A 27,954-nucleotide genomic window follows, 5' to 3' on the forward strand; every position below is an offset into this window, starting at 1 on the left:
TTTTATATCTAACCCATTGTCTGAGTTTCATTTCAATAAAACTCAGACGATGACAAAACTATTTCTTTTAACCCCTTCATTAATGTAATCAACTAACACTATTTGCTTCATAAGAGAAACAACTAAAATGGATTTATTAGAATATCTAAAAACCCAATTACAAAATTTTAATATCTAATAAAACATTAATATTTAGGTACCCTGGATTAATAAGTCAAAAAGAATAAGACTGTATTTAAATATAATTTAGTTTTACTTCTTGTCAAAAGAAAGTTTCTATATTTACATTACACATAAATTATGATAATATAAAATAACCCATATTTTTAGCAGTCCATCGTTATATCATAATTATCAAAGCTAGAAAGCCATTCTCTCAATGGACTTCCTACAGTTATATGTTTGGCAGTCTTGCCCTTCATCGAAGCTTGGTTACAAAATTTCTTGGTTTCTGGCACCATTCTCTAATTTTCTTTTACTAATGCTTGTGAATTTTCTTATCCTGCAGTGAAACAAAAGAACCTCCTTCAACATTGATGTGGACTTTGTTTTTGTTGGCCCAGGTTTTACTTGAAATCTTTCTGGTTTTGTTTTGCTCATATTTTAGTTTATAAGTCTGACTGGTTATCACCGAGGGAATGTCCTGATGCAGCACTACGATAGAAGGGGTCAGCATTATCTTGCGCTGGCAAAGATTGATGAAGCCATCGAACACACTCCGACTGTGATTGATCTCTACTCTGCAAAGGTGTGTATCTATCTGGTCATTGTGTTTTTCTCATCGAGTGGCATGCAAACCTTAATTATGCTTACCGGTGATATATGTCAATGTGTTTGTTCTCTTTTTAATTTTTGAGCAGATTGATGTTTTTCTTGGTTTAGTTTTTTTTTTCTTGGTTTAGTCGTACCACTGGAAGATACTTATTTTGATCAATATGCCATAATTATTGACTATCTGGATAGGGTTTCTTATCATTTTCTTTGATTTTGTTATTTTTTATTTTTTGGAAGGAGAGTATATTGATTTGATTCACTTGTTTAGGACTATGGGGTTCACATATTTTTTCTGGACCCTTACATACAGGATTGGCAACATGAATCCTTTTCATCCATTTTGATCAATCATGTGTGAGATCCTTTACTAGTGTTGCCTTCAGCAATTATCTTCAAACCAAGCTGTGCTCCTCCTTCTTTCCATAGTATACTCTATCCATCATCAACATAGACAAAACCCTCCTCAAACAGATCTGATATGAGGTTTCTGTCAGATGTCTAAACCATCTAGTGCTAATCTCTTGTTGTCTTTTTGCATTTTGTTACTCTTCTGTTTTATTTAGTTTGTTGGCCTGGATTTTATCACGTGTCCATCAAAAGATTTGTATCTCCTTCATTCTCATCTTCTGCAATACTGCTTCTTAAGTGCCCAAATTCATATGAAACACTGAAAAAGCATAGCTGCTTTCAACATTGCCTCGCCTTTCGACATCACTTGGCACATACCTGGCATGAGTCTACACTTTACCGGTGTGCTTGTTAGATCTGAGTTTATCCAACAACACCTTATTGTTGGTCATTCTGACATGTATGGTTAGGACGATCTTTTTTTTTTGTTGGACAAAGCGAAAGATTTTGTTAAAGATAAGAGGGGGAAGGCAGAAGCCTCAAACAAACAACAAGATCCACCAAGGATCAGCCCTAGCCATAAATTAAGAAAGATTTACAATCAACCCTCCTGCACTTGACCAGTCTTAGCAAGAGCACTGGCAGCGGAGTTAGCGGACTGAATAACATGTGACCACTCAATTTGCATTGAACTTGAGAGATCCTCATTTTGAAGATTTTGTTGATCAAACCTCCACACAAAAGGGACTAGTACAGCTGGCCCTCCAAATAATGGCTTTAGAGTCTCCTTCAACAATCACCGAGCCAGAGAAATTCTGTTGGAAGAGCTTCAAGCCATGGAGGAGAGCAAACACCTCAGCCCAACATAACCCGAGGGACTTGGGTTACGATACGAACTCCCATTGAAGTTAAGTTTGAGGTGACTGAAATGAGGAGGGAGGGGAGGGGGGATGTTTCATAACTAACTATCATGTGGGTAGGTCTGTGGGGAGAGCTGGCTAGAATCTCCTAATTTAGGTCTCTTCCTCCTCTGGGAACACATCAAATGAAAAGGATGTCGAATTAGTTGAAAGATGGTAAGAACCCGAATGCCTTGTGAGAAATTCAATCCTCACTTTATTGGCTCCATCACCTTTTCCAGCAGCAGCTTCTCTAGTCCGATTCCGTTCCACAGGGATGCCAAGACAATGATGATGGCCTGTTCTTCTTATCAGAGACTACTTTTTCTTATCAGAGCACAATAATGGCTGATAAACTCATGGACCAGTTTAGACCATTGAAGAACACACATGGTTTTTTCAATCATTCCAATCAAGATCTGGCAGCAAAGGCCTGGTCATTGCTTTCAAGCCAGAGGGTCCTAGGAACAGTGGCCAATGTCATATGTCAGAAAAGAGATCGTAACAGGCAATTGATGGTGGAAACTACTGTAAAGAAAGTCATCAAGGGATTTGGGAATACAAAAGGGTAAGCCAAAGCATATAAAGAAAGAATTCCAAACCTCATTAACAAATGGGTATGTAGGAAGGAGTGGCTGATGGACTCCAGCTCATTTGTGCAAAATTTGCAGTGAGGGTTATTAGGATTCATAGCTCTCTATTGATGCTGGTGAAAGGTGAGGATTCCTGCTTGTCTGGGCAGGGGGATAGGGGGGGATACTTGATGGTTCTTCAACAATGGCTCGATAGTAAGTGACTATTGAGAATTTGCTAGAAGAGTCCCAGGTCCAGACAACCTTACCCAATTCTGAGGCATGTAAGAGGATAGTACCGAGCTTCTGAAGCAGCATGTCTATCTCTGCCATCTCTTGGTCAAATAGGGGCCTTCTGAGGTTTAGATCCCGGAAAACATCATTTTGTGGATTGAAAGTGTTCTTAACCAAAAAGGATGGCTGCAGGGAAAAATGGCAAGGAAGGAAGTAGAGAAGGATTCACTTCCTAACTGCAGTAAGTCCAAAATTTTGTATTATCCCCTGCACAGACACTAAAACGAGAGGGGTTAGAAAACTTTCTAGCCACAAAAGTGATGAATTCCAAAGATATGAGGCATTTGGGGATTTGGAAGTAGCAGGGATGAGGGAGTCAACCTGAATATGGTACTTTTCACAAATAATTTGTTTCCACATGCCGTCATTTTCCAAGTTAAATCATGACAACCACTTCATAAGAAAGGCATTGTTCAAGATACTGATTCTTCATAAACCCAAGTTACCATTTCTTTTTGCTATACAAACTTCGTTCCAGTTGACAAGATGAAATTCAAATCAATTATCAGCACCTCTGCAGAAAATTCCGATCAAGAGCCTCAAGTTTTTGAGATATGCTGACAAGACATTGCAAAACAAAAACAAAATAGTTAGGAATACCAGTGAGAGTTGGTTTAGTAAGGGTAAGTCTACTTGCAAAAGTTATTTATGTTCCCTTTTATGCTGAAAGTCTGCTTTCATACTTCTTAAAAACCGGGTACCAGTGGGAAGGGCCCATCATAGAGAGGTACCCCAATGTAAGAGATTGGAATGTATTTGACCGTACAAGCATTAATCTCAGCCAAGTACTTACCATATCAACTGAAATACTAATGGCAATAAGAGAAGACTTCTCCCAATTTGCCGGTTGGCCAGATTGAATCTCAAAGAGAGTGAGGATAGCTTTTACATTGAGTAGCTTATCTATGATCCCATCACAAAAGCAGATTGTGTCATCTGCATATTGAAGCAAGGGGATGTCAAGGGGGAAGGAAACACTCAAATCTAAAATCCAACCATTTCGGGCAGCTATGCAAAACATCCTGTTGAGATCCTCTGCAAGTTGAAAAGTAGGGGTGAAATAGGATCCTCCTGCCCAAGAACATGAGATGCACCAAAATACCCCTTGGGCAGCCCGTTAATCAGAACCGAGTAATTAGCAAATGAGATGCAGCTGTTGATCCATGCACGTCAGTTTCTACCAAATTCCATGCTCTGCATTGCACTATCCAGAAACACCTTATTAACTTTGTCGAAGGTCTCTTTGAGAAGAGGTGAACACATTTTTCTGCCGAAAGGAGAATCACAAATCTACGTGCCTTTGATAAATGTTGAGTGCTGTGCACTAATGATGCTGGCCAGTGCCCAATGCATCCAGTTTGCAAGCACTCTAGTAATGACTTTATAGGCACTAGATAGGAAGCTTATTGGTATGAAGTCTTTTGGATGAGAGGCCCCCTCTTTTTTTGCAATGATGATAAAAGATGCACCCAAGGCATTGGTAGTAAGGCTAAAGGATGAAATTCATGGAACATTGCTGTAACATTGTCCTTCTAGATAGCCTGGTTGGCCTTGTAGAACTTGGGGCCTTGTTGTTGGGCATAGACTTAATTGCTAGATTAAATCTATTTCTTTGTAAATTGTTGTTCTAGCATACTGGCTTGAGTTTGTTGGAGAGTATGAAAGTTGATGTTGCGAGCATATGTGAGACAGAGGATGAAGCCATGGTGTGGCCAGACACCAAGGCCGAAGACTGTGCAAGTCCAGTGCACAGCAATAGCAGCGACGGCCAAGGCCAAGTGCAATGGCACGGCCCAAAGGGGCGCACGCATATGGCCGACCCGGCTGTAGCTGTAGAAGAACAAGACAGACTTGAGTTGGCCAGACTGATGGCCAAGCACCAAGAGGCGCAACGGCCGAGACTGAAACCATAAACGCAACAGACGTGTGTGCGGCACGCAGCAAGCAGAACGCGCGCGCGCGCATGACCCGGGCAGAAGGCGCATTGGCGTTTGGGGTTGTAGAAGGTCAAGTGCGCATGCGACACGGAAGTTGCGGGCGCGAGAACGCATGAAGCGACAGCGCGGGCGCCCGGCGCATTTGGGGTGGCCATGTGCGCGCACGGCGCGGAAGCTATGGGCGCGCAAGCGCATGAGGCAACAGTGCGGGCGCCCAACGCATTTGGGGGTGGCCATGCGCGCGCATGCAAAGTGGCAAAATCTGGGAGGTTGCATTTCGGGTTTGGCCACTCCCAGACGTCCCCTATGCCAATTAGGACTCATTTGAATGCTGATTGGGCGGCCAAAACGAAGGAAGACACCTAGGAAGTCTAGATACAAGATTGAGTCCAAAAGGAGCAAATCAAGGGATTTGGATGGGGAGCAAATCAAGGGATTTGAATAGAGGATCAAATCAAGGAGATTTGATAAGGGAGGATCTTTTCTCTCATTGAACGGAAGCATGAGAGAAGGGAAGGGTCGAAGCCTATAAATACCAAGGCATTTGACTTTTGTAGGGCATTCACCATCTTGTAGAAAAAGCTTGTATAGCACGTGAAGGAGAGAATTGTAGAGAGACTTTGGTCCTCCACCTTGGACGACCAACATTGTGTTTTTAGTCATCAATACAAGGTATTCTCCCCCTCTACTCCTCTTGGTTTCCTTTGTTTTCATACTATAGTCCGACTTGGGAGGAAGGAGCATTGCGACGACGATTTAGGGAAAGAGGTTGTACTATTTTCGAAGGACTGAAAGCAGGCCACACGAGACTTAGAAGTTCCACCAGCCTAAAGGAGTTTAGGCTCGTCTAAGCCCGTGACAATATGGCTGAAAAAGGGGTGTCCTCTCTGTAAAGGTTGTAGAAGAAACTCACCAAAGAGTTCACAATTTGCGGAGGGTCCCAACAAGGTTGAGCATCCATCACGGGGTGCTGATAGCATTCTTTATACCAGTGAGCCGAGGCAATAGCATGGAAGAAGGTCGTATTAGCATCGCCATCTCTGAGGTAGCAATATCTAGCATGTTGTTTCCATAAAATGATCCCTTCAGGGAAGTTGACTCACCCTCAGGCTACGACAAGATGCAATCTAGGCATCAGTAAGACCAGTCATCGGCTTCAGCAGATCCAGAGAATGAATGGCCTCCAAAATCCTGGTGCATTGCATCTTGTATTTGCCTAATCAATTCACAACCCAAACCTTGATTTTCTCTTTGAGTAGTTTTAGCTTGAGAGAGAAGGCCCTCATCGGAGATCTAGAGGCTGGGAGAGATCCCCATTTGGCAAAGAGGAGCTGGAGAAAACATTCTTTTTGGAGCAAGGAAGCCTCCACGCGAAAAGAGGAAGGACCCCATCTCCAATTGGCACAATCAATACGTATAGGAGCATGGTCCAAAATGGTAATCGAGGAAATTGAGCATGCAGCATTCAGGAAGAGACAACTAACAGTCCTGATTGACTAGATAGTTGTCTAATTTAGAGAGAATGGGCGGATTTTGCTTATTGGACCAAGTGAATTGTCCTTCAGAGTTTAAATCGTACAACCTAATTTTCATGTTATTACAAATTAAATTATATTTGAAGTAAAAAGCTGTTTCTTATGGAAGTTCTAATTTGCATTTCTACGTAGTGTACTTATAATTCTAATATTTGCATGACGGTCCTTCTAGTCTTCTATTCTCAACTTGAATACTTGCAGGTTTAGGTTATCGTCTTTTTACTTCATTCTGTTTTCTGGCATGGAGTTTCTGGACAGTAGGAACAACCTATTTATTATAACATGACGCTGAGAATTTTAGATTTCTTTGATGTTTGTTCACCTATATCACAGGGCAGGATATTGAAACATGCGGGTGATTTGGTAGCTGCTGCAGCTAAGGCTGATGAAGCTAGGTCCATGGATCTTGCTGATCGATTCATTAATAGCGAATGCGTTAAACGCATGCTTCAGGCTGATCAGGTATCAAGAATTATTCTGCTAATTTCGAGATATTTATACACCAACAAAGTTTTATAGGAAATATTTTTTTTTAAAGGAGGCTTTTTAAGCTTAATTGCTTGGGGAGGCAGGAAAAGCTTATAGTACAAGGGGAAGGAGCTCCCTACAAATGTTTTGCTGTTATTATCATAATATTTAATCTTTGATTGTTTTTATTTATATTTATTAAGAGCTCCTAACTGCCTCATACTGGGAAATGGGCTTCCCTTGAAATGTGTATTCTTGGCTTAATTTCATTTCTTTGTCAGTAGGACATTGCACACTCATTGAGTAGCTTTATGACATGGTAATTATTAAAAACTCACTTCTGCTAAATTGGCTGTTGAGGATCAAAGCATCAGACTTTTAGAGTATACAGACTCTTATCTTTCTCTCCTTCTCTTTCTTTCAACTGTTCATGTACACTTTGGTTGATTTTTCTTTCTTTATGTGGTGTTACATTTTCTTATTTGATGGTATCAGAGTAGTTCTGCTTGATGCTCTAAACACTTCTTGTAGGACAAGCCTTCACCTATTATTTTTTCTTGTGAGAATTAGGAAAAGAAGCCCCAGAGGGAAAACTACTGTCAGAGCAAGAGCAAAGGTACCAAACTATAAAAGGAGAAAAAAATATAAACAAGGACTAAAAACACAATCTAGGGGTGGAGAGGGCCTTTGGCTCAATGGTCACATGGGAAAGGAGGGGGAGGAAGGGGGGTTGTGTGAGGTCTTGGGTTCTCATCTTATCGGATTTTGGGGTATGGTATTCGAGTGAAATCATCGTTAAAAAAACAAAAAATCTAGAGGGTACAAGAGAAATGATGTTTCTCTGACAAGGAATTGGTTGGAGAACCCCATCTTTCATAACGAACTTGGCCCTTCTCGTGGGATGTGTGAGATCATGTTGTGGACTGTAGTGCTGAGATGTTTAATATCTCATCAAAATACTTCAGAAGGCACTGTGATGGAGAGGAATGGGGGAGGGGCAAAGCCGCAAAGGTTGACCCAGTTACGGATGACCTCGAAGTTGCCATGACATGTGGAGCTAGGAGAAGGAACTGTTTTATAGTCTAAGTTCCTTAAGAGTGTTATCAACTCCGTCTCTGTGGAGTTTGCTTATGTAAAGTGCAACAGAGTGACTGACGTGATCCACGTATCTTACTTCTAATAGCTCCTCAATTGCTAGTGATTGGAGTGTTCCTATTGTGCTTCTATTGAAATTTATTTTGATTCTTTCAACCAGAAGAAGTTGACACTGAATTTTAATGTGAATCAGGGAGGAATTGTGAGCTATTGGAGTTGAGTGGTATATGTGAGTTGAACAATTGGAGAAAATAGTGACTTAGGCAGGCCTGACTGCTTTAATTTAATTCAATTTAAACATTGAGCGATTTATATCAAGAATCTATGTTCCATGAGACCATTCAAACTTTTCTTCCAAAAAGACAAAAAGCCATAAGAACCCATTGGCATTTCTAAGGTTCTCGCACCAAGATATGTTTAAGCGAGTAGAAACATCTCTTATCTCATCAAAGAACATAAGAATCTACCCAGTTGATTCTTCCCTCAACCCTAATTATAACAACCAAAGAGTCTTCTTCAACAACCAAAGGAGAGGAGAAACATGCTGAAAATTCTGAAGATAGGCCCTTTGTTTCAGCACTGTAGAATCATACAAATCAAAATGGGCAGAATAAATAAGGACAACATCACCTGCATAGTCCCTCAATTCTTCACCTGGAGTGCTGCCAAGGACTGCATTTGATGACCTCTGCAGAAGAGGTATCATTATTCCCAATAGGGTGTGCACCCTTTCTGAGAGTGAGGAGACATTCAGCCACCTTCTCTTTCACTGGTAGTAACTGGATGCATTTTTTCAACAAACTTGGAATCACCTTATGCTTGCTTAACATCCTTGGCGAATTGTTCGATCTCGCCAAGGGAACAAACCTCCTGAAGCTGGGTAGAATCTTGATATCAGCCTTCCTTATTTATATTCCCTGGGAAGTTTGCTTGAACACAACTGACATCTTTTCAATGGACTTCACAATACTCCTGATCGCTTGCTTCCACTTCCTTCATTGTATCTTGGGTGAGCACCAGAAAGGAATTTTTATCAGTTAATGTCGGCCTAATAATATGTAATTGGAAACTTGTTACCCAGCAGATGGAGGCCTCCTCCACCGGGATTTGTGAAACTGAATTTTGATCGATGTGCTTTAGGTAACCCTGTCCATATGGGCATCAAAGTTATCCTGCAAAATCATATGCGAGCAATCAGTGCTTCCTACAGCCCTTTGGCCATGCTAACTACTACTGCTGGGATTCTAAGTTTGTGGCAAGGACTTCATCATTTTCCAGTCATCTCCATTGGGAGCAAGCTCTGGACTGAAGGTGGTTCAAGCTTTGTTTTTGGTTGGTGCTCCAAAGCTAGCAAGCCCCGTGGTGCCATCGGTAGGACTACCATGAACATCTCTTTGAATTTCCTTTGTAATTGGATTCATGTATTGAGATCAGCTAACTCTGTTGCTGAGTCACTAGCTAAGTAGAGTGTGGCCTCCCAATTCCCCATCTTGTTGGACCACCCCCTCATTAGCAAGTCTGTCAGTGGCACCATTTGCACATCTTCTTACATGGAACCATGTAAAACCAATTTGAGAGAAAAAGTGTTAAAGGTATTTCTTCAAGCCATGAAGGATGGCAGTGATTTCAGCTGTGGTGGAGTCCGAGTGTCCAAGTGGGTACATAGTAGGAAAGGGTAGGAGAGGATAGTACCATCATGCTGCCTGAACAACCGCCCAATTACATTCAGCATAGGTGTAACTGGATTGTTCTTTCCTGTTGTAACCATATCTTACAAAATTTTACTCAAAACTCTTACATGAGAATCCTTGTTGGATAACAGATATGAGTCCCCAAGGTTTCTGCTCAATTTAGGCCGATGAAACAAAACACATGCCATGATGGGGCATCTGATGCACTATCTCCCTATCATGGTTCATTCTTGTTCATTTCCATAATGGGTGCATCTCTCTTGTAAGTAAGTCCTCTCATTTTTCATTTCCATTTGTTTATTCTCTGGAGATTTTCCCCTTAAAATTTACTCTTGGCTGAGTTTATCTTTCTTTTTCTTCAAACTTCAGTTGTTGCTGATTTTGGATTAACTTATATTTTTCTAAAAAACACTTTTTAGTTTTTGACTCTTCAATATACTTTTTCTTTAAAAAAAAAAGATAATACTTTTTCCTCTAAAAAGGGCTCAACTAAAGTAGAGTCCAAGTTGTTATTCAAAACTGCCATCAACAACCTTTAGAGTTTCTTCCAACCAGAAAGCCAAATATCTCCAGTGACACTCTAATCTGGACTCCTTGCCCAAAGGGGTCCTTACTCCACATCTTCCGCATATATATTCTTAAACAACCTCTCATCAACCCACCCAAAGCACCCTGCTGCCTATTCTTGGGATCTACTCACCCCTTCACGTGCTAAATTCTTCATTTGGTCTGCCTGTAGAAACAAAATCTTAACTTTTGTTTCCTTAATACGATGGGGCACCCCTGTCTTGGACCCTTTGCCCTTTTTGAAAAAATGCTCCAGAAACAGCAACACATATTCTTCTATCATGTTAGTTTGCCTACCTGGTCTAAACTTCCCTTCTAAGCAAAATTGGCCTACAATTTTGTGCCTTTGGAAACATTGCTGACACTATCCTCTCTCTCGTCAGCTCAAAGCTCCCAAAGTTAGGTAAAATGATAATATCTTGTTGTATTTGACATAATCTGGGCTCTCTGGAAAGAACGTAATAGGAGGAAATTCAAATTCAAAACTTGTCCTATTGAGGTTTTGACTGAGCAAATCTCTAGCCAAGTTTTTGTCTGGCTCCTAAATAAAAAAGAATTCAGAAAATTCAGTGATTCAAACTTCAGAGGAAACTGGCAGACTATCGCTAGGTTGTCTCTGCCCTCTTGCCCTCCATCTATGGCTACATGGGCCCCCCTCCTCCCGGGCACACAAAACTCATTTTTGATGGAAGTGCTCTTGGCAGCCTGGGACCAGCTGGATTCGGTGGTGTTATCCACGATGGAAATGGTGACCTCCTCTTCTCATATGCAGGCCCCCTCGACAACTCAGATTCTACCACTGCAAAACTCTTTGGTCTTTTGCATGGGCTCAAAATCTTCTCTAGCAACCTTTTTGGTCCCCTTTATATTGAAGGCGATTCGAAAGTGGTCATCAATTGGTGTGCTAACCATGGCCAACCCCCGTGGCGTCATTGGGATATGTTCAATGAAATTTGTAATTTATTTTCTCCGTTAAACTGCAAATGGAACCACATTCCGCGCTCTGCTAATCACCTGGCAGACTCCCAGGCTAAGGCGGGTATTTCTCTCCAACCCTTTGTTGTGGAGTCAGGCCTCCAAAGTTAGGTTTGTAATTTCCTTCCCTTTTTTGTCAATATACGCACTTTCATTAAAAAAAAAAAACAACCTTTATAGGAAGATTATCTCATCCTAGTCAAAATGATAGCTTCACCTATCCTACCACATCTACTAGCACAATTATATCAAGCTCTTCTTTACAAACTATCATGCCAAGCTCCCAATGAGCAGCAGCAGTAGAAACTGTGAAGCCACAGGTACAAACCCTAGTGGTGTTGTATATGTTGAAGCTCTCATCTTCTTTAGATATTGATGGGATTGATCAGCAAATTCACATAAACAATGGAAATAGAGTCACAATCTTCAAAGTGGCTTTACCTCTTGAGATATGATTATCATCCCCTCGAAAGTTTGTGGTATAGAAAGATCCTGTAAAAAAGCATTTACTAGTTATTCTATTAGGACAGAAAAAGCTAACCCAATTGTCATTCTATCATTTCAAATATTATGGTGGTAGCTGCTATTTAGCTTCCAGAACAGCTCAGTCAGTTGGATTCTACCTTAGGACAGATTTTTTGTAATGAGGAAACCATCTCTACTAGCTACCTTATCAACTCTTTGGAGAACCATTATATCAGTAGGCATGGATATGATAAAATGGTTCAAAATTGGGATCTCATGCATATCCATTGTTGCTTCCTCTATAAGTTTCTTGTTATCACTAAAAGCCTTTCAGGTCATTTTCAAATAGTTAAATAATAGGCCTCTAGAACCAGGCACTGCTCTTACTTGGAAGCTCAAAGCTCCTGCTAAGGTTCTCTTTTCATTTGGTGTGGCTTGAAAACGAAAATTTCTAACCCTGGATTGATTGGCTAGATGTGAAAGAAGCTTTCAAACCTTACTTGCAAACTATGTATGTGGAACCATTGACCATCTTATTTCCCCTCTCCATCATCAACAAGTTCTGGACTAGGTTTTGTTCCCCAGCTCATTTATTGCCCTAAATCTTTCAATTTGGTGAGTATTATCTTCCAATGAATGTTCCTTTACCATCGCTTATCACTATTGCTGTTGTTTCTTGTTGCATGTGGAAAGATATAACCAGAGAACATTTTCTACCATATCTTGCTTTGTTAAAAATAATGTTGTTGAGGAAGCAATCCATCAGATTCTTTCGCAAGCTGCCCTTCTTCATGAGTTCAACGGAAAAACATGTGTTTTGATTTGTAGAAACTGGAAATAATTGATCTCCATTCCATCCTACCAGATCCTATTCCTGATGCCTTAGTATCCTCCTTTTGGCTATGCCATGCTCGACTTTGATGGTAATTCTAAAGGCAATCCGTGACTCCATCCTTTGGCTCTGGTCACATGGAGGGATTTTAGTGTGAGGTCTTTGGTTCAGGTCTCACCAGGGGTTACTGTGTGTGTGTATGTGTAGTCAACATTATCAAAAAAAAAAAAAAAAATCCTGGGCACTCTAGTGCCAATTGATTGTTGAGGTGTATTTAAGGATCACCTTGCAACAGTATTCTTTCATTCTTTGATCCTTTGGGTATTTTAACAATAGTACTGGCCTCCTAGGGCTGCATCTTCACTAATCTTATGTGGGCCTTTCTGGTTGTGGATGGGGGTTCTAAAGTCATGGTTTGTGGCTTAAGGCATTGATCCTTGGCACTTTTGACATTGCCTTGAAGAAGTTGAACACTAGGGCGGACTCAATTCCATTGGTTGGAAAAAATAACTTTTGCAGCCAAGAGTATGCTGATGTTGACAATAACAAGGAGCAGACCAACTTGTTAATGGCTCTTCTATTTCTAGTATGACTTTTAGTTTTGATATTTTATCCTAAATTTTATTTTTTAAAAATTTTTATAACCCTTAGTGGCCACATTGTATCATTTTTTCTTTTAATAAAAGTGATCCTTTTCCAATGAAAGATTCAGTAGATTGTTTTACTTCTCACTTTACTCTATCCTTTGTTCTTGGTATTCGATGAAGTTCCTAATGATTTTTAAATGGCAATATATTTGTGTCCTTTTTTTCTAGTTGGAAATTTAAATAATTGACTGAAAGCTAGGAAATAATGTTTACACAGGATTTGGTTGGTATCCATGTTGGAGAATATGGTTGAACTTTCTATGCATACTAACCTTAACAATCACTAAATGGAATTATATCCATTTAACTATTTTATCATTTTTAGTGTGCAATTTACCTTTTAGTGTGTGTAAATGGCTAACTTTTTTTAATGTTTTTATCTCTCACTCTCTCTCTTTTTGGATTTATTACAAATTTTGTCTGGTTGGATTTGGAAAGATCCAGATATGACTTCTTTCCTGATCCATATTGCTCACATAACAAAAGATCCCAATTCCCGTATCTGGTTCTATGGATTTGAGTTTTAATAGAATCTATTTTTTGCTCTTTTATGTCTTTTGTGGTTTTCCAATCAGTAACATGTTTTTCTTCCTGTGGAAAAGGGTGATTGGGGTGGTTTGTCCCAGTTCCTTATATTCTCCTAATGAAATCAATATGCACCTTTTCTCTTCTGATGTGTTCTAAACTACTTTTCTCTTCTGATGTATTCTAAACTAGATGTGATACACTACACTATCTTATGCATTTTCTCATCTGTTTGTTCTAACTTTCTCTTTGTAGGTGGGATTGGCAGAAAAGACAGCCGTGTTGTTTACAAAGGATGGAGACCAGCATAATAATCTGCATGACATGCAATGCATGTGGTGAGTCCTTGTACTTTTCTCAGAAGCTACTAAATCATTATTATATTCCTCATTTTTCATCCTTAATATTGCTGATTTTTTTCATCAATTGTAGGTACGAACTTGCTTCTGGGGAAAGTTACTTCCGACAAGGTGATCTTGGTCGAGGTTTGAAAAAGTTTTTGGCTGTTGAGAAGCATTATGCTGATATGACAGAGGATCAGTTTGACTTCCATTCTTACTGTTTGCGCAAAATGACTTTGCGTGCTTATGTGGAGATGCTAAAGTTTCAGGATCGACTACACTCACATGCTTATTTTCATAAAGCAGCAGCAGGGGCTATCAGGTACTAAATTTTGATTGGTTTTCTATGTTGGTTAAATGGTCGTGAAGTCTTCCGGGACTAAAGCAGAGCAGTGCCATCTGGTTGGTTTTGAGCGAAGATTTTGTCATATATTCAAGCATATACGGCTGTTTGAAATGCAGATGTTATATAAAGTTATTTGATTCTCCTTCAAAATCTTCAACCACAGAAGATGATGAAATGTCAAAACTACTTCCATCTCAAAAGAAAAAGCTCAGACAAAAGCAGAGGAAGGCTGAAGCACGTGCAAAGAAAGTATGGTTTCAAAAATTTATGGCTTTTATTTGTTAATTATTTGAAATGGATTTTGATAGGTCATTCTGAAATTTTTGTAGGAGGCTGAAGAAAAAAACGAAGAAGAATCAAATGCTGCTGCTATATCTAAAAGTGGCAAGAAACAACAAGCAAAACTAGTTGATTTAGATCCTAATGGGGAGAAGTTATTGCAGGTCAGTTTATCTGTTTTTTCAATTTATCTGCATGTGCAGGAAGCTCCTCTTCAACTGTTGTGGACCATTGGGACAGGTAGAAGATCCGTTAGCTGAAGCTACAAAGTACTTGAAGCTACTTCAAAAGAGCTCTGCGAACTCATTAGAGACACATTTGCTCTCTTTTGAATTGAATATGAGAAAGCAGAAAATTTTACTTGCCTTTCAGGTAATCACTGAATGTTACCGTCTTTCTTAGAGTCTCTTTGTATGCATTAGATTTTTTACCTTTGTCTGTTTCTTTTCATGCTGGACCTTATGTTGTACAAATCATGTTTATGGCATAGTTCGTGACCCTTTCCAATCTAATCTAATAGTACGTTAAACGTTGTTAAAATGCTTTTCAATTACCATTTTTCTTGTGGAAATCCTTTTACTTGAGTATATCATGCTAGCTTTCTGGGTCAGTTGTAGAATAAAAGCTTTCTTGGTCTATTTATCTGATGCTTACTGTCATACCCTTGTGAAATTTTATTTGGATTCAATAGTCTTCTATTTGCTGTTGCAGGCCGTGAAACAGCTCCTTAAACTTGATCCAGAGAACCCTGACTCTCATCGCTGCTTTGTATGTATCTCATGAAACAATTACATTCAAATGTTTATAGTTATTATTATTTGTTTTTCTTTTCCATCATTCCTGTCAGAATCTAGATTATTTTCTTTCTTCTTTTTTGTTTTTTGTTTTTTTGTGAACCTCTCTTTTCCCTCAATCCTCTTTGAGCAAGAAAATGAAATTTTATACAGACTCAAAAATGCTACAAGGGAGAGAAAATAATGAATTATATAGCTTCATTTTTTTATGTGGAATTACATTGCATCAGGATTAGTTATTACTTCCCTTTAAAAAGGTTATGGAGGTTGCAATTATTTGTGTCAAGAAGAATGCTACAATAGACTTTAATTTACCTCTGCTTATTTTGTCTGCAAGATTTTATTTTGCTTGCCCACTTATGCTTTTAAGCTTGAGAGCCTATTTCCATGATATTGGATGGAAAGAGTTAAATCTTACCCCTCAAAAGAAGGGGAAAAAAAAGATGGACAGAATGAAAGATTTATTTAGGGTGAACGGTAAAAAGAGGTCATTAACCTCCAGAATAGGAGTATGAGACCTATATGGAATTCATGCATTTAGGCATCACCAGGAATCATTACTTTACTTCGGTATTGCAAAACAAGATCATTTCAAGAAAGAAATTCAGGTATTGGTTTTGTTATTGGTAATTTTCTGTTTTTATTTTCATATTTTCATAAGAATGAACAGTGATTGGTGAATGCTCTTCTTAGTCTGCGATGAAACATTTATTGTCCTTTAAATCATGTGTCAATGCTTAAACTGTAGTCTGTTTTACAGATAAAGTTCTTTAATAAAGTGAGTAGTTTTGCTGCTCCCGTGACTGATGCAGAGAAACTCGTTTGGAGTGTCATTGAAGCAGAGCGACCTACTCTGAGGTATATTGAAGGGATAAGAACTACTCACTCAATTATATTTGGAGATCAACAACTTTGCAAAAATTTATATTAATATTGTTTTCTTGGCAGTCAATTGAAAGAGAAGTCGCTAATTGAAGCTAACAAATCTTTCCTTGAGAAACATAAAGGTTTATGCCTTCTCTGTTGTTTTGGTAATTTATCCGATGTCACGAACTTAGTGGTGCTGACTAAAAAACGTTTTTGAAGATTCCTTGATGCATAGAGCTGCAGCTGCAGAAATGTTGTACGTGCTTGAACCCGAGAAGAAGCCTGAGGCAGTTAAGCTAATCGAAGAATCAACTAACAACATAGTTTCAGGGTAGTTACTGTAAATGTGCCTATTGGTTATAAACATTTTGCAGTCTTATTTGTTATGGTTAAAGAAATCCATGATAATGGTACCTTGTCTAATCCAGAAATGGTGCCCTGGGACTTATCAAGGAGTGGAAACTCAAAGATTGTATTGCCGTTCACAAACTGTTGGAAACAGTGCTCGCTGATCCTGATGCTGCTTCTAGTAAGTGTTCCTCCCTCCACTATATTGAAAGTATTAGCACTTTATATCAATTGCTGAATAAAACATGTTTACCTCTCCTTCTGGTATATAAGAGGCCATCATGATATAATTTGTCATTAAAAACCGTGAAGATCAAGTTGTGATGCATCAAGCAGCTTGTGTGGAATCATGTGAAACATTGTGCAAGCTCAATAAAAGCTTTCCCCATTTCAACAAAAAAAATTGTGGAATGGTTTGGACCAACCATTTGACTTCCGATTCCAATGTTCTGATGCAATGAAGGAAAGGTTTCAAAAAAAAAAATGTGGGATGATTCGAAACTACCATTTGACTTCTGATTTCAAATGTTCTGATGCAATGGAAGGGCAAAATTGTTTTAGCAATTGGGATGCCAACACTTTTAAGTCAAATTAATTTCCATCACTGAACAGTTTCATGGACATTTTCTAACTGCTGCTGTTCTTACTTCCTCTGGTACAGGATGGAAGACTCTTTGTGCTGAATATTTCCAATTTTCAACATACTTTGAAGGGCCACGCAGCTCAGTTGTATCACGTTCTTCTGATCATGAATTGTATAACGGAGCCGAGAATGGTAGTGTGAACCATCAAGAAGTTAAAGACAACGCTGCCTCTTACTCTTTAAATGGAAATATTAAAGCTTTAAAAGATCTCAAGATCTAACTCCTCGGCCAGCCGTCTTTTTCTAACCCCCATAGTGTAACAAGTTGATGAGCTAGAGGATACGAAACACACACAATGAATTGCAAGTGTGGATGACGGCTTTGCAAAGCCTATAAAGAAGACTTGAAAAGGATGAGCAAGTTCAAGGAAAGAAATGCACCATCCAATGGATTGGTCAGGAAGGTACAGCAAGCAAGTAACTGGTGCTACGAAGCTTGTTTTGCTCAGATGCCTGTCATCAGCATGGATCAGATTCTGTTCCAATTGTGTATATTTAAATTAAGGGAAGAATATTGAAGCCTCTTTGGCCCCCCTTGTGGTCAGGGGTTCTACCATTCCAACCTGCTGCAGGCAACAGGTCTCCCTTGTTATGTTTGTTATTCGGCTGTTACTTTCTGAGCCATATTCATTTTGTCGACTGTGTACACTACAGAACATAAAAAAATTTTGGTAGTTTTTTGGTTTGTAACATCTTTGCGTTTACCAGCATCCAAACTGTAAGTGAAGAGATCTCTGTTTCCACTTTTTGGTCGGTTTGGCGTTTGGTCAATTGTAGCTGCTCATCTATTGAAAAAAATCCATCGCATAATAGGCCAAGGTTATAGCAATTCTATGTTCTTCATTGCTTATTTTCCTATATGTTTTGTAGCATGATTTAATGGCATTGAACAAGGGCGCATGATCTGACGAGAAGTGCATTCAGGTGGATTACTTACTAGTTGATGGCTTTAATGTGAACCAGGTGGAGATGCGTGACCTCAATTGTTTGTAAAACAGGATCAAATAATGGTTAATTTAATGATATAACTCCCTTTTATTCCATTTTAATCAATTGCTATTAGTGAGAGTTGATAGCCATATCTAGGAGAAACGGCAATATCAATAGTATTTTTCTATTGGCAAACAATAACATTAAATATTGAAGAACCCAAAAAGGTTGAATGATTGATCGTCATTGAGGTTTGAGGTAAATAAGTGTAACTATCAAACAACTAAAGAGGGAATTGACAAGAGAAATTAGAGTAAAAGGTATTTTTATAAAAAAAATATATGCTAACGTAAACAAATAATGATTATTATAAAAAAATATAAAAAAAATCATTATAGGGAAAAGCCTTGGGTGAATGTATCAGCAAGTTCCATGAAGGAACTTCACATGAGGATTGATATGATTGTATTCGTCTCAGTCTCTCTTGTAAATTGCAATCAACCTCATTATTCTCTTCATGAAAGACGGATTGTTGGCAATAGAGTTTGTAATTTGTTGTCTCAAAACATTTCCATTGACTGTTGAATTGGAAATCCAAATTTTGTCATAAGAGCTTTTAACTCACAAATTATATGGGTCATAACCTTATATTCTGTTTCTGCATTTAATTTAATTATTAAGAGCACTGCATTCTTGATATTTTTTTTTCTGTCAATAGGAATTAGACGAATCTTAAATGAATTTTATTCTTCTAGAGTCAAATACTCTTAACATGGCACTTGACAAGCAGTTCCCATAAAGCCCCAGGCCACAGCCATCTCTATAAATATATTAATTAACCCATGTAGAATTCCGTGCTAATCAACTGCTGTCAATCATACAAGATAATAATGTTATTCGTTTGTTTCGTATCGCCATTCATCAGAGAGCTTTACCCGAAAGCAAAACCCAAATGCCTACAGAGTCCACAAATTTCACGCGTAATTGCAAAAACTAAACGCAGCATAATCAAAATATTTTGCCACAAAATAAGTTTTTATAGCTTAGCTAAACCTAGAGAACCTTGTCATAATGGTGATAAAAAAAAAAAAGGAGTACATTGAGAATTTACAGTGAAAGGATTACAACAGAAGTGAGTATCAAAACCTCTGCTTCCACCTTAGGAAAAGAAATCCTAATCTGATGTACATAAATATTTGAGTTTTAAAACTCCTATGGATATCTAGGATAAACTATTGAGCTTTAAACTCCTATTGATATGTAGGCCTCCAGTCGGCATTGGGAGTCCTATAGAATTGTCCATTTACAGATGAACCACCTACGCCGGGTTGCATCACCCCAGACTGAATCCCCATCTCAACGGTGCTATTGGGTCCGTATGGCTGCTGCTGCCATACGCGGGCCTGCTGCCAACCTGGGTTTACGTTCTGTTGGATCCCAAACTGGGTCGCAACGTGCTGCAAAGGCACTTGCAAAGGTGCTTGTAACATTGGTTGCTGGGCCTGTGATTGAGCGAGCATGTTCGAAGGATGAATAGGTGGCTGGTAACGGGGCACATGAGGCTGTAGTGACAATGGTGGGTTTGGTGTTAAAGCTTGACGCTGCGGTTTGCTTTCTTCATGGGGTCGCCATTCTGGAATATCGTCGTCGTCATCATTCCATGGCTGAGTTTCAACCCTTAAACCCTCACCGGGACCGGGACCGGGAATGGAACGGGGAGCGGCACTGGGACCCCATTTATCTAGATTGGACAATGCTTCAATCTGCCCGTACTTGTGAACCAACTCTCTCATTTGCTCCACAGGACGAGTGACCTGCCGGGCTTGATGAGGCATACTACCACCACCTTTGCCAAATTCGAACTCAGGGAGATCCTCCTCCCGTGCAGCAGGTGGGCCAAAACCAGGTGGAACATCCTCGTCATCGTCGGCTAGCTTGGGATTAGATGGGGGTGCACCCAGAATAGAGGGAAGGTTTTCTCTGGCCGTGTTTTCTTTTTCTTGTCTCCGTGTCTTTAGTGAGGAGACGTGCTGTTTTCTAGAGTTCTGTTTGTGGTGGGAGGACGACTTGGGGGATATGGTTGAAGAAACGTTTACCCTTCTCCATATAATAATTCCTATGAGGCCACTATCGATGGTTTTAAGTGTTTCTCCCTGATCCTTAGGCAGGAGGTTGCATAGCATTTCTACAGCTTTCTCGTGGGGTGGACACAAGTAAAGTTCAACGCCAGGGGTGGGTTCTGCAAGTCCAACTCTCCCATCAGACATATAAGAATCCGCCACCTGCATTTAACAACGATTTGAGATCAGAAGTTCAAAAGGTCCGAATCACATCATTAAGCTATGAAGGTACTCTCTCCATGAACTCACCTCAGAGAGGTTCAACCGGGCACTCTCAGGGGATCCTTCCTTCAAACTGAACTGGCCAATCTGCATGGTTTACAAATGTCACTCAAAAAAAATTTAAACAAATGCTTGCATGCATCAAAGAAGTAAACGTAGCTGGAAGAGTGCAATTATGACAAAAAGAACAGAAAAAAAAAAAAAAAGATGCATACCATGATGGCACGGCTCTTAGATAAATGAAGTTCTTGAACGAATTTCCCAAAGGCATCAAATCTAACTCTTCCCTTGATCTCAAGAAAGCCTGGCCACTCCTTTGTAGGTGTTTTCTCTCCACTGCAAGTACCAAACTTGATAAGTAAATTAATAAATGGACTCGTAACCCCAGATAAAAATTCGTACAAAAACCAAGACCAGAAGTGCAAGGAAAAGGGCCTTCAGTACATAATGATGCAAAATGGATTAGAGATAGAAAATAACGGGCTTCAGTACATATGCTCACAGTAGCAGACAAGACGTTTCCCCTGATAACTTTTCCTTATTTTTTGTTATGACAATCACGAGACCCACCGTTTTAAAATTTAACAACTCAAAAAGGCAGTCAAGAATTCTTTGATCGTTTACATACATACACTTCATGCATGAATATGTATAGTAAAATTCATCCTCAATCACGAGACATGTTCAGACACCATCTGAAAACAAAAACATAAGCTGCCAATACTTTATGGAATCAATTGAGTAACAATGCACCAACCTTTAAAACCACTTCTTCTACTAATTGGCATTGAAGGGAATCAAAACACCGCAAATAACCAGATTTTTAGCTTTAAAAATGGAATAAAATCGGAGCAGGTAAATTGGATAACCCACGTAATCCACCAGATTTAAATGGGCAAGTGGCAGCAGAGCCCAGGAAGCAGCACAGAGCAAAGATGGTTTTTGTTGAACTTGCGCTACAGAATTTTATTGCCTCTTGTTCAAAAAAATACATATTGCCAATTTATACTCAATAAGTTTACAGAATTCATTATAAGTCTGATGTCAAAAACCTATGATATAGAAATGGCTAAAATGTCATAAGAAACACAACTCATAAAGGGTCAAGAGAATCGCCTCCACGATAAGTAGCCAACCTATTTAATTCCCTTATTCTCCATACCCTACTTGAACTTCACTCACATTTAGTCAGGACAGATATCACAAGCTTACAACATCTACCCCCACTGAAGCATTTCTTGAGCAGTGTGTTCCAATGTTTGCTTTGGTCAAGTAATTCTTTGCATAGATCTCCAATGCCTGCAAAAGCAACAACCAATCATCCCATCCAGATGTCTTGTCCCATTTTTTTCCCTCAGCTGCTCTTGTTGCCTTTTAAAAGAAGAAATCATGTCGGCTTCAGCAAATTCCCTCATTGGTACACAAAGCAACCATTCTGCCATCATCTTCAACGTCCTATGTGTGTGTGTGTGTGTGTGTGTGTGTGTGTGTATATATATATATATATATATATATTCATTTGGTAAGAAAAGAATCGGTGAAACAAGCTGGGTTGGATTTTTAAAATGGCTCAATAAGATATTTGTGAAAAAAATGGGCACTTCAGAAACTTTGATGTCTTCTTCAATAGGTTCCCAAAGATTTCATATGCTGGTCATTCTCTTCCTCCTTTGACACCTCTGCACTCCAAAGATGCCTTTCAAGCTGTTTTTGCACCATGTATTCAACCATCCATTAATATGACATCACAAAAACTACCAATTTTATGTACTTCAATGTATTTTTTTATCATAATACCTCAAGTTTACACAACATTCAGTTAACCACTTCAACTATATACATAGCACACATATGGAAACCTCACTTAATAGTAATAACCTATCTCAAAGAAGAGACGCAATTCTGTAAAAACAAAAAAGAGCATCAACAGACCAACAACTCACAGTGAAGAACAAAGTCCCAGCCTTCAATTGACATTCGAGCCCCAACAACTAAGTTAAAAATGACATGAACTATCCCAAGGGTCTAAGACTCTAAATAGCTAAACACATGTAAACCAAACAAAAAATCTTTAGCAACTCACAGTTATCCCTTTTTTATTGTAGATTAAAGAAATATGAACCAATAAGAAAAGTAGGGAGCAAATACATGGTTTGCTACATCATATACAAAAGGATGTGAATGTGTTAGATTTTAGAGATTCTAGGGTCTATTGCAATATAAATAAAAGGATTTTATAGTCTCATGGTGATGCGGATATGCCATCGGTCAAAAACACAAACTGATACTTATCACACATCTGCTATAAGCATTTTTTTTCTTTCACGTGACATGTATGGTGGTGGCGGTATTGGGCTCCTCAATACTTGGATAAGGTGTACAGACAGCTACTGCACTCTCCCCAATAATGAGCACAGAAAGTTAGAACAGGCGCTTGTACCCTAAGATCTTATTTCCAGGCATGGGTGTCACAGAACTCTATACAAATCAAGCTTCCCAAAACCTGATAGTACTAGGCGCTATGGGCATTAACACCCTGCATGCAACGTCCAATAGGACCCCAAAATCTATTATGCCCCGCCCATTACACATAACATGACACCTCTGATGTCATTCTAAAAATACAAAGATGTATCTGATGCAATAAGTAATGTAACTACACCAATACACCCACCGTAGATTATTTCCTTGTCCATACAAGAATATAAATAAATAAAACATTTAGACAACAAATACGTGACAGATTTTGCTTCTTTAGATAAAACGTTTGATATCAGATCTTAATGAAAATGATACACTTTCGTCATATTAAGTCAATGCTGGAAACTAAAACATACTACAACAATTTCAACAGCAAACTGCATTTCAAATTTATGAGAGAATTGAACATGTCTTGCTACCTGTTAAGGTAACTGGTTGAGGGTTAATTGCATACATACCCCTTATACATGGCATAAAAACCGACATATGCCTGTGGTTCAAACTAATGCTGTCATACACCTGTCATATAACAAAAATAACCTATATGCACCTCCCATTAAGTTCTGCGTGTTGAATCTCAACTTTAACAAAAGAAAAAAACCCTCATAACAATGATACTATTTGACTTTTTTACCATGTGGGTACATGAGTTATCCAAGATGAAGCCATACAAGTAATCTGATACCAACTATGACAACAAAAGATAACATGGGACATACTAGGCAGCTATGACACTTATGTATGGCATTGAGAGTCACATTGCAAAACTCACAGGCATATAAGAGAGTCTTCTCGCATTGAGAAGTTAGTATTAACTAACAGAGGTTAAAAAGTTGTATTGAGTGGCATAAATTCAAAAATATGGTGAGGTTATGTAGGTGTTTATGCTATACTGTATGGGTATGCAGGTGAAGAAAAGCATCCAACTTGAAAGCTCAAGAATTCATAACAAACACCTTCACTTGGGCCCTCATCTTGGTTCCAAGCACGTGGATAATTTTTAGGGACAAAAAATAATTTTCCTAGAGGCCCATTGAACCTGCTCTGATATCACAAAGAAAAGGCATCCAACTCAAACACACAAAAATAAAAACTGAAAAAGCCCAACCCAGGCTCTTCAACTAGGTAGTCGCTCACTTCATCATTGATGTAGGACAGTAGTTAATAGTAGGCAACAAACCTTAAATTATAATACCCACCCAGTCTAAACTATTGCCATCTTGTACTAAATTGTTTTTAAAGTGCTATGTTTATGCATTTAGGCACCTAACATATCTATAGCAAGAGAAATGAGTTAGATACTCCAAAAAACTCCATCAAGATCTTCTTTTTTTTTTTGGAGAGAGAAAGCAATGAGAACATCTGCCACTATTGGTAAATAACCTTCCTTAGCTATTTGGTAGAAAAATGCAAGTCTCCTGCACTCATAAATGTCTGCAAATACAGAAGTAAAGAGACTACTTATCAACTCTAAAGGTCACCAACAATCTTGCCATGCACAAAACGTGATAATAGTCATGACTGCCTCGCCAAAACCATGCAATAATACACCACAGATTTCACCAAATACACAATATAACCCATACCACAAGGTCTGATGCTTTTTACTAGCTAAAGCAGAGAATGTGAACTAGAAGACATTATTGACGCAGCAAACAGAATTCCAATTCATGTCAGCTATTAAGTTGCACTAAATTTCTCACTCAACCAACAGAACAGCTACTAAAAAAAATAGATAAAAATGGATCAGAAAAGGAAATTGCATTGTAGCGAAAATGTACCTCATATCATTACAGTGAACTATGTTGCATGACTCTGAATATATGCATCAAATATATGCCTCATAATGGAATAGCATTTTCCTCAAAAAAAAAAATCTAAAAAGTAAATAATCTAGCACAATCTCTGAAACTTAAAAAGCAAAAGAACTAACCTTTTGTACATGCCAACAACGGTAACAATGGAAGAAGTGTTAAATTGCAGTGAGCCCTCCCACAACCAGTCAATCTTATTTCCACCATCACCAGGGCTTGTCTCTGACTCTTCAGCACCACCAATAGATTTCTGATCACTATCATTTTTATGGCCCTTCACACCAGCTTTAGTTGACATGTCTGGACTGGACATATCCACAGTACCCCCAGAAACAGAAGTCGAAGCATCCATCTTCAGTTCTGTATTATCCAGTTTTTTATCTTCGACTGAAGAACTAGCAGCAGTTTTTTCAGTATTGCTAGGTAAATTCTCAAAAGGTGGCTCGGCATTAAGAGAATCCATAAACTCGTCAAGAGAGACAATGGGAGGAAGAAAATCTGTATCTTTCAGCTCATCCTCCACTACAAGGCCTTGCATTAAATCCATATTATCATGTGTAAGGGTTATTACATTATCCTGACCAGGATCAACTTTTGCAGGTGTCTCAGTTTCATTAATTTTTCTTGGTTTTTGAGTTTCAGTTTCATTAATTTTTCTTGGTCTTTGATTTTCAGTTTCATTAATTTTTCTTGGTTTTTGAGTTTCAGTTTCATTATTTCTAGATGGAACCTTTGCAAGTGAACTCTCCCCAATAGCCACCTCAACTGAGACACCATCATCTTGTTCAAATTCAACTTGAAATTCTCCTTTATGAGTTTTTCTCACTAAACGTCTTATGTCTACTTCTGCATCAGGCAAAACCACCATTTGCGCAAGCTCTTCCGCTTTAGCAATTCTCCACTCAGAAAGCTCCTTAGAAGCAAGTTCCTCTGCAGTCATCGCACAGAGCTTCTCAGGAGGAATTTCACCTGACATCACTCGTTCTCTCAGTTCAGGGTTGTTACGATCTTTCAAATTGAATAAAAGAGACCGTCCTTTCTCCTTGTATTTCTTATTGACACCACCATATAATTTAAAGAGTTCCTCTTCTATTTTAGTGGCCAAAATTTCAGGACATCTAGCCAGGTTTTCCCTGTTATCTTGAGGGACTCCTACCTCATGATCCAACTTAGGCCTTTTGGTATTGCGAGTATCATTTGCTTCATATCTCCCAAAATCAAGATCAGATGCCCAGCATAGCCCATTTCCCTGTAGAAGATCATCTTTAATAATGAAGGATGCTTCTGGAAAGATATGCTTTGACTGAAATTCTTGCTCACATGCCCACATTTTTGGAAGCTCCTCCTTGTTCTCATTAACAGAACTCTCATGCAAGGAAACCTGGCCTTCAGTATGAATTCTATCCAGTTCAGAAGTAGTGGATATCATGGTTCCTGATGGTCTTTCAGGTACAGGGCTTTCTGCAACATTCATACGTACAGAAATGGAATCAGCTAGTTGGGGATTCGCCTCACCCTGGATGGAAACACTAGCAGATTCATTTTGAGACACTTTCCCCTCCTCTGATGCAGCATTCTGTGACTGACCAACCAAAGCCAATGCAGCAGATAAAGACTCGCGCAGCTTAGACCTAACAGATTCAAAAGACTGAGACTTGGCCTTGGGAGAAGGTTCCATCTGCAGAGTCCTCTTGTTTGGTGTGGGCAGCTGCTGAGCACCAGTATTACTATGTATGCTGGGCTTTAGTTTAGGCATGCTAGACTGTGGTTGGTATCTGGGAGATGGTTCCATCTGCGGAGCTCTCTTGCTCGCTAGAGGCAGCTGCAGTGAAGCAAAATTATAGACCACAGTAGGCTGAATTTGTACTCGGGGAGATGGATCCATCTTTGGGTTTTTCTGGTTTGTTTGTGGTATCTGCAATGAAGAAAGATGATTAGCCATGGTCACCTGAGACTCGACCTTGGAAGATTGTTCCATTTGTTGCGTCCTTTCATGTGTTAAGTGGAACTGCTGTGGACCAAGATTATTGGCCATGGTAGAAATACTTCTGTACACATTCATTTATCTAGCCCTTCTCGCATACGGTTAGTCATGGATTCGATGATGCACTTTTCCTGTCCTACCATTCAAATACAGTCAATTAAGCAGATATACATACACATAAATACATAAATATGTAGACATAGATTCTTTCCCATTTAAAGCACAGAAACATACTTGAAACCAAATTAACCAGAAATATGCAAATTCGGCAACAGAAATTTAAAGTGAAAAGAAAACAATTAAAAATTACGAAGAAAAAAATCCTTGAAGTTTATATTGTTCTCCCCGTTTTTCAGAGTCAATATTATTTGATTCTATTGCCTACACCTTCATCAAACGAAATCAGGTAGTTCACAAATAACAATAGCGTCCATTAAAATTAACCGCCATTTCTTTTACGTGCTCAGAGGGTGTTTTACAACATCAGATCAAACGGTTAAGGAAATAGAAGCAAGAGATATGTTCAGAAATACAAATAAAATAGCAGTATTCCCATAATAATCGCAGGTGAACATGTATATCTCTCAAGTTACCACACTTTCCGTGATAAAAACGTTTGCGATGGGTAAATAAATACTGTAATGGAGATTAGGTTGAAGCAAACACCATATACAATATCCGGTCATTCGACAACGGTTTTCCAATCGCAAAAGAATTAGGGTATCGGTGTTCTTCGAACGGAACCAGATAAGAAAAACGTAAAAATTTCGCCCAAGAAAAAACCAATTGAATACGCAAAAACCGTAAATTTTCCTAAAACGAAAGAAATCACAAACTAGAAAACTAGGGCAAGAGGAAACAGACACATGGTAGAGGAATACACAATTCAATTGAACAAACCAGACTAGAAAAATTATCGATAACAGTTTCCGAGATTTAAGTAAAAGCGAGCAAAAAAAAAAAAAATTACCTCAAAAGAATGAGCGATGATCCAAGGTCGGAGAAATAGTGGTAGAGACGCCGGATTGAAAGATAAGAAGGGAAGGGAAACAAAGAGAACTTCAAAACGCCAGAACCAAAAGAAACTGAAAGAAAAACGCCGATTGTAGACGCCTGGGAGAGTCGGCGGATCTCTTATCTGTTCATTCTTGTTTGCTGTGA

General features: G+C 39.0%; 2 protein-coding genes across 3 annotated transcripts in view; one reads left to right on the forward strand and one right to left on the reverse strand.

The window, feature by feature from the left end:
* LOC137945454 (N-terminal acetyltransferase A complex auxiliary subunit NAA15) overlaps positions 1-17,952 on the forward strand; it is a 39,202-nt gene extending 21,250 nt beyond the window's left edge. Inside the window, exons 13-26 of the mRNA XM_068791352.1 lie at positions 509-563; positions 653-748; positions 6,693-6,821; positions 13,880-13,962; positions 14,057-14,287; positions 14,428-14,560; positions 14,641-14,754; positions 14,831-14,962; positions 15,302-15,358; positions 16,145-16,242; positions 16,333-16,391; positions 16,471-16,582; positions 16,680-16,780; positions 17,261-17,952. Of these exons, the coding sequence (XP_068647453.1) occupies positions 509-563; positions 653-748; positions 6,693-6,821; positions 13,880-13,962; positions 14,057-14,287; positions 14,428-14,560; positions 14,641-14,754; positions 14,831-14,962; positions 15,302-15,358; positions 16,145-16,242; positions 16,333-16,391; positions 16,471-16,582; positions 16,680-16,780; positions 17,261-17,463 (1,603 nt within the window). The 3' untranslated portion in view covers positions 17,464-17,952. The remainder of the gene's footprint in view (positions 1-508; positions 564-652; positions 749-6,692; positions 6,822-13,879; positions 13,963-14,056; positions 14,288-14,427; positions 14,561-14,640; positions 14,755-14,830; positions 14,963-15,301; positions 15,359-16,144; positions 16,243-16,332; positions 16,392-16,470; positions 16,583-16,679; positions 16,781-17,260) is intronic.
* A 1,246-nt stretch (positions 17,953-19,198) lies between these two features.
* LOC137945465 (uncharacterized) lies at positions 19,199-27,944 on the reverse strand. Of its 2 annotated transcripts, none has more exons than XM_068791362.1 (5): positions 27,764-27,944; positions 24,929-26,924; positions 20,730-20,850; positions 20,542-20,601; positions 19,199-20,454 (listed from the first exon to the last, which is right to left on the reverse strand). In XM_068791362.1, the coding sequence occupies exons 2-5, from the start codon at positions 26,869-26,871 to the stop codon at positions 19,423-19,425; spliced, it is 3,156 nt and encodes a 1,051-aa protein (XP_068647463.1). In that variant the 5' UTR covers positions 26,872-26,924; positions 27,764-27,944; the 3' UTR covers positions 19,199-19,422. The 2 variants fall into 2 exon arrangements, with proteins under 2 accessions (XP_068647463.1, XP_068647464.1); XM_068791363.1 differs by having other exon boundaries at positions 24,929-26,929.
* Positions 27,945-27,954: the final 10 nt, after the last annotated feature.

The sequence above is a fragment of the Aristolochia californica genome, unplaced genomic scaffold (genome assembly GCF_029961685.1).
Source record: "Aristolochia californica isolate CCGP_79_NKW_82.1479 unplaced genomic scaffold, dmAriCali1.0.hap1 SCAF_12, whole genome shotgun sequence".
NCBI classification, from domain to species: domain Eukaryota; kingdom Viridiplantae; phylum Streptophyta; class Magnoliopsida; order Piperales; family Aristolochiaceae; genus Aristolochia; species Aristolochia californica.

Coding starts and splice junctions, on each gene's coding strand:
- LOC137945465 (XM_068791362.1), bottom strand. CDS start 26,871: ATGAATGTGTACAGAAGTATTTCTACCATGGCCAATAATCTTGGTCCA. Junction 20,602..20,729: donor CTAAGAGCCGTGCCATCATG/GTATGCATCTTT, acceptor TAAACCATGCAG/ATTGGCCAGTTCAGTTTGAA. Junction 20,455..20,541: donor CCCGGTTGAACCTCTCTGAG/GTGAGTTCATGG, acceptor TGTTAAATGCAG/GTGGCGGATTCTTATATGTC.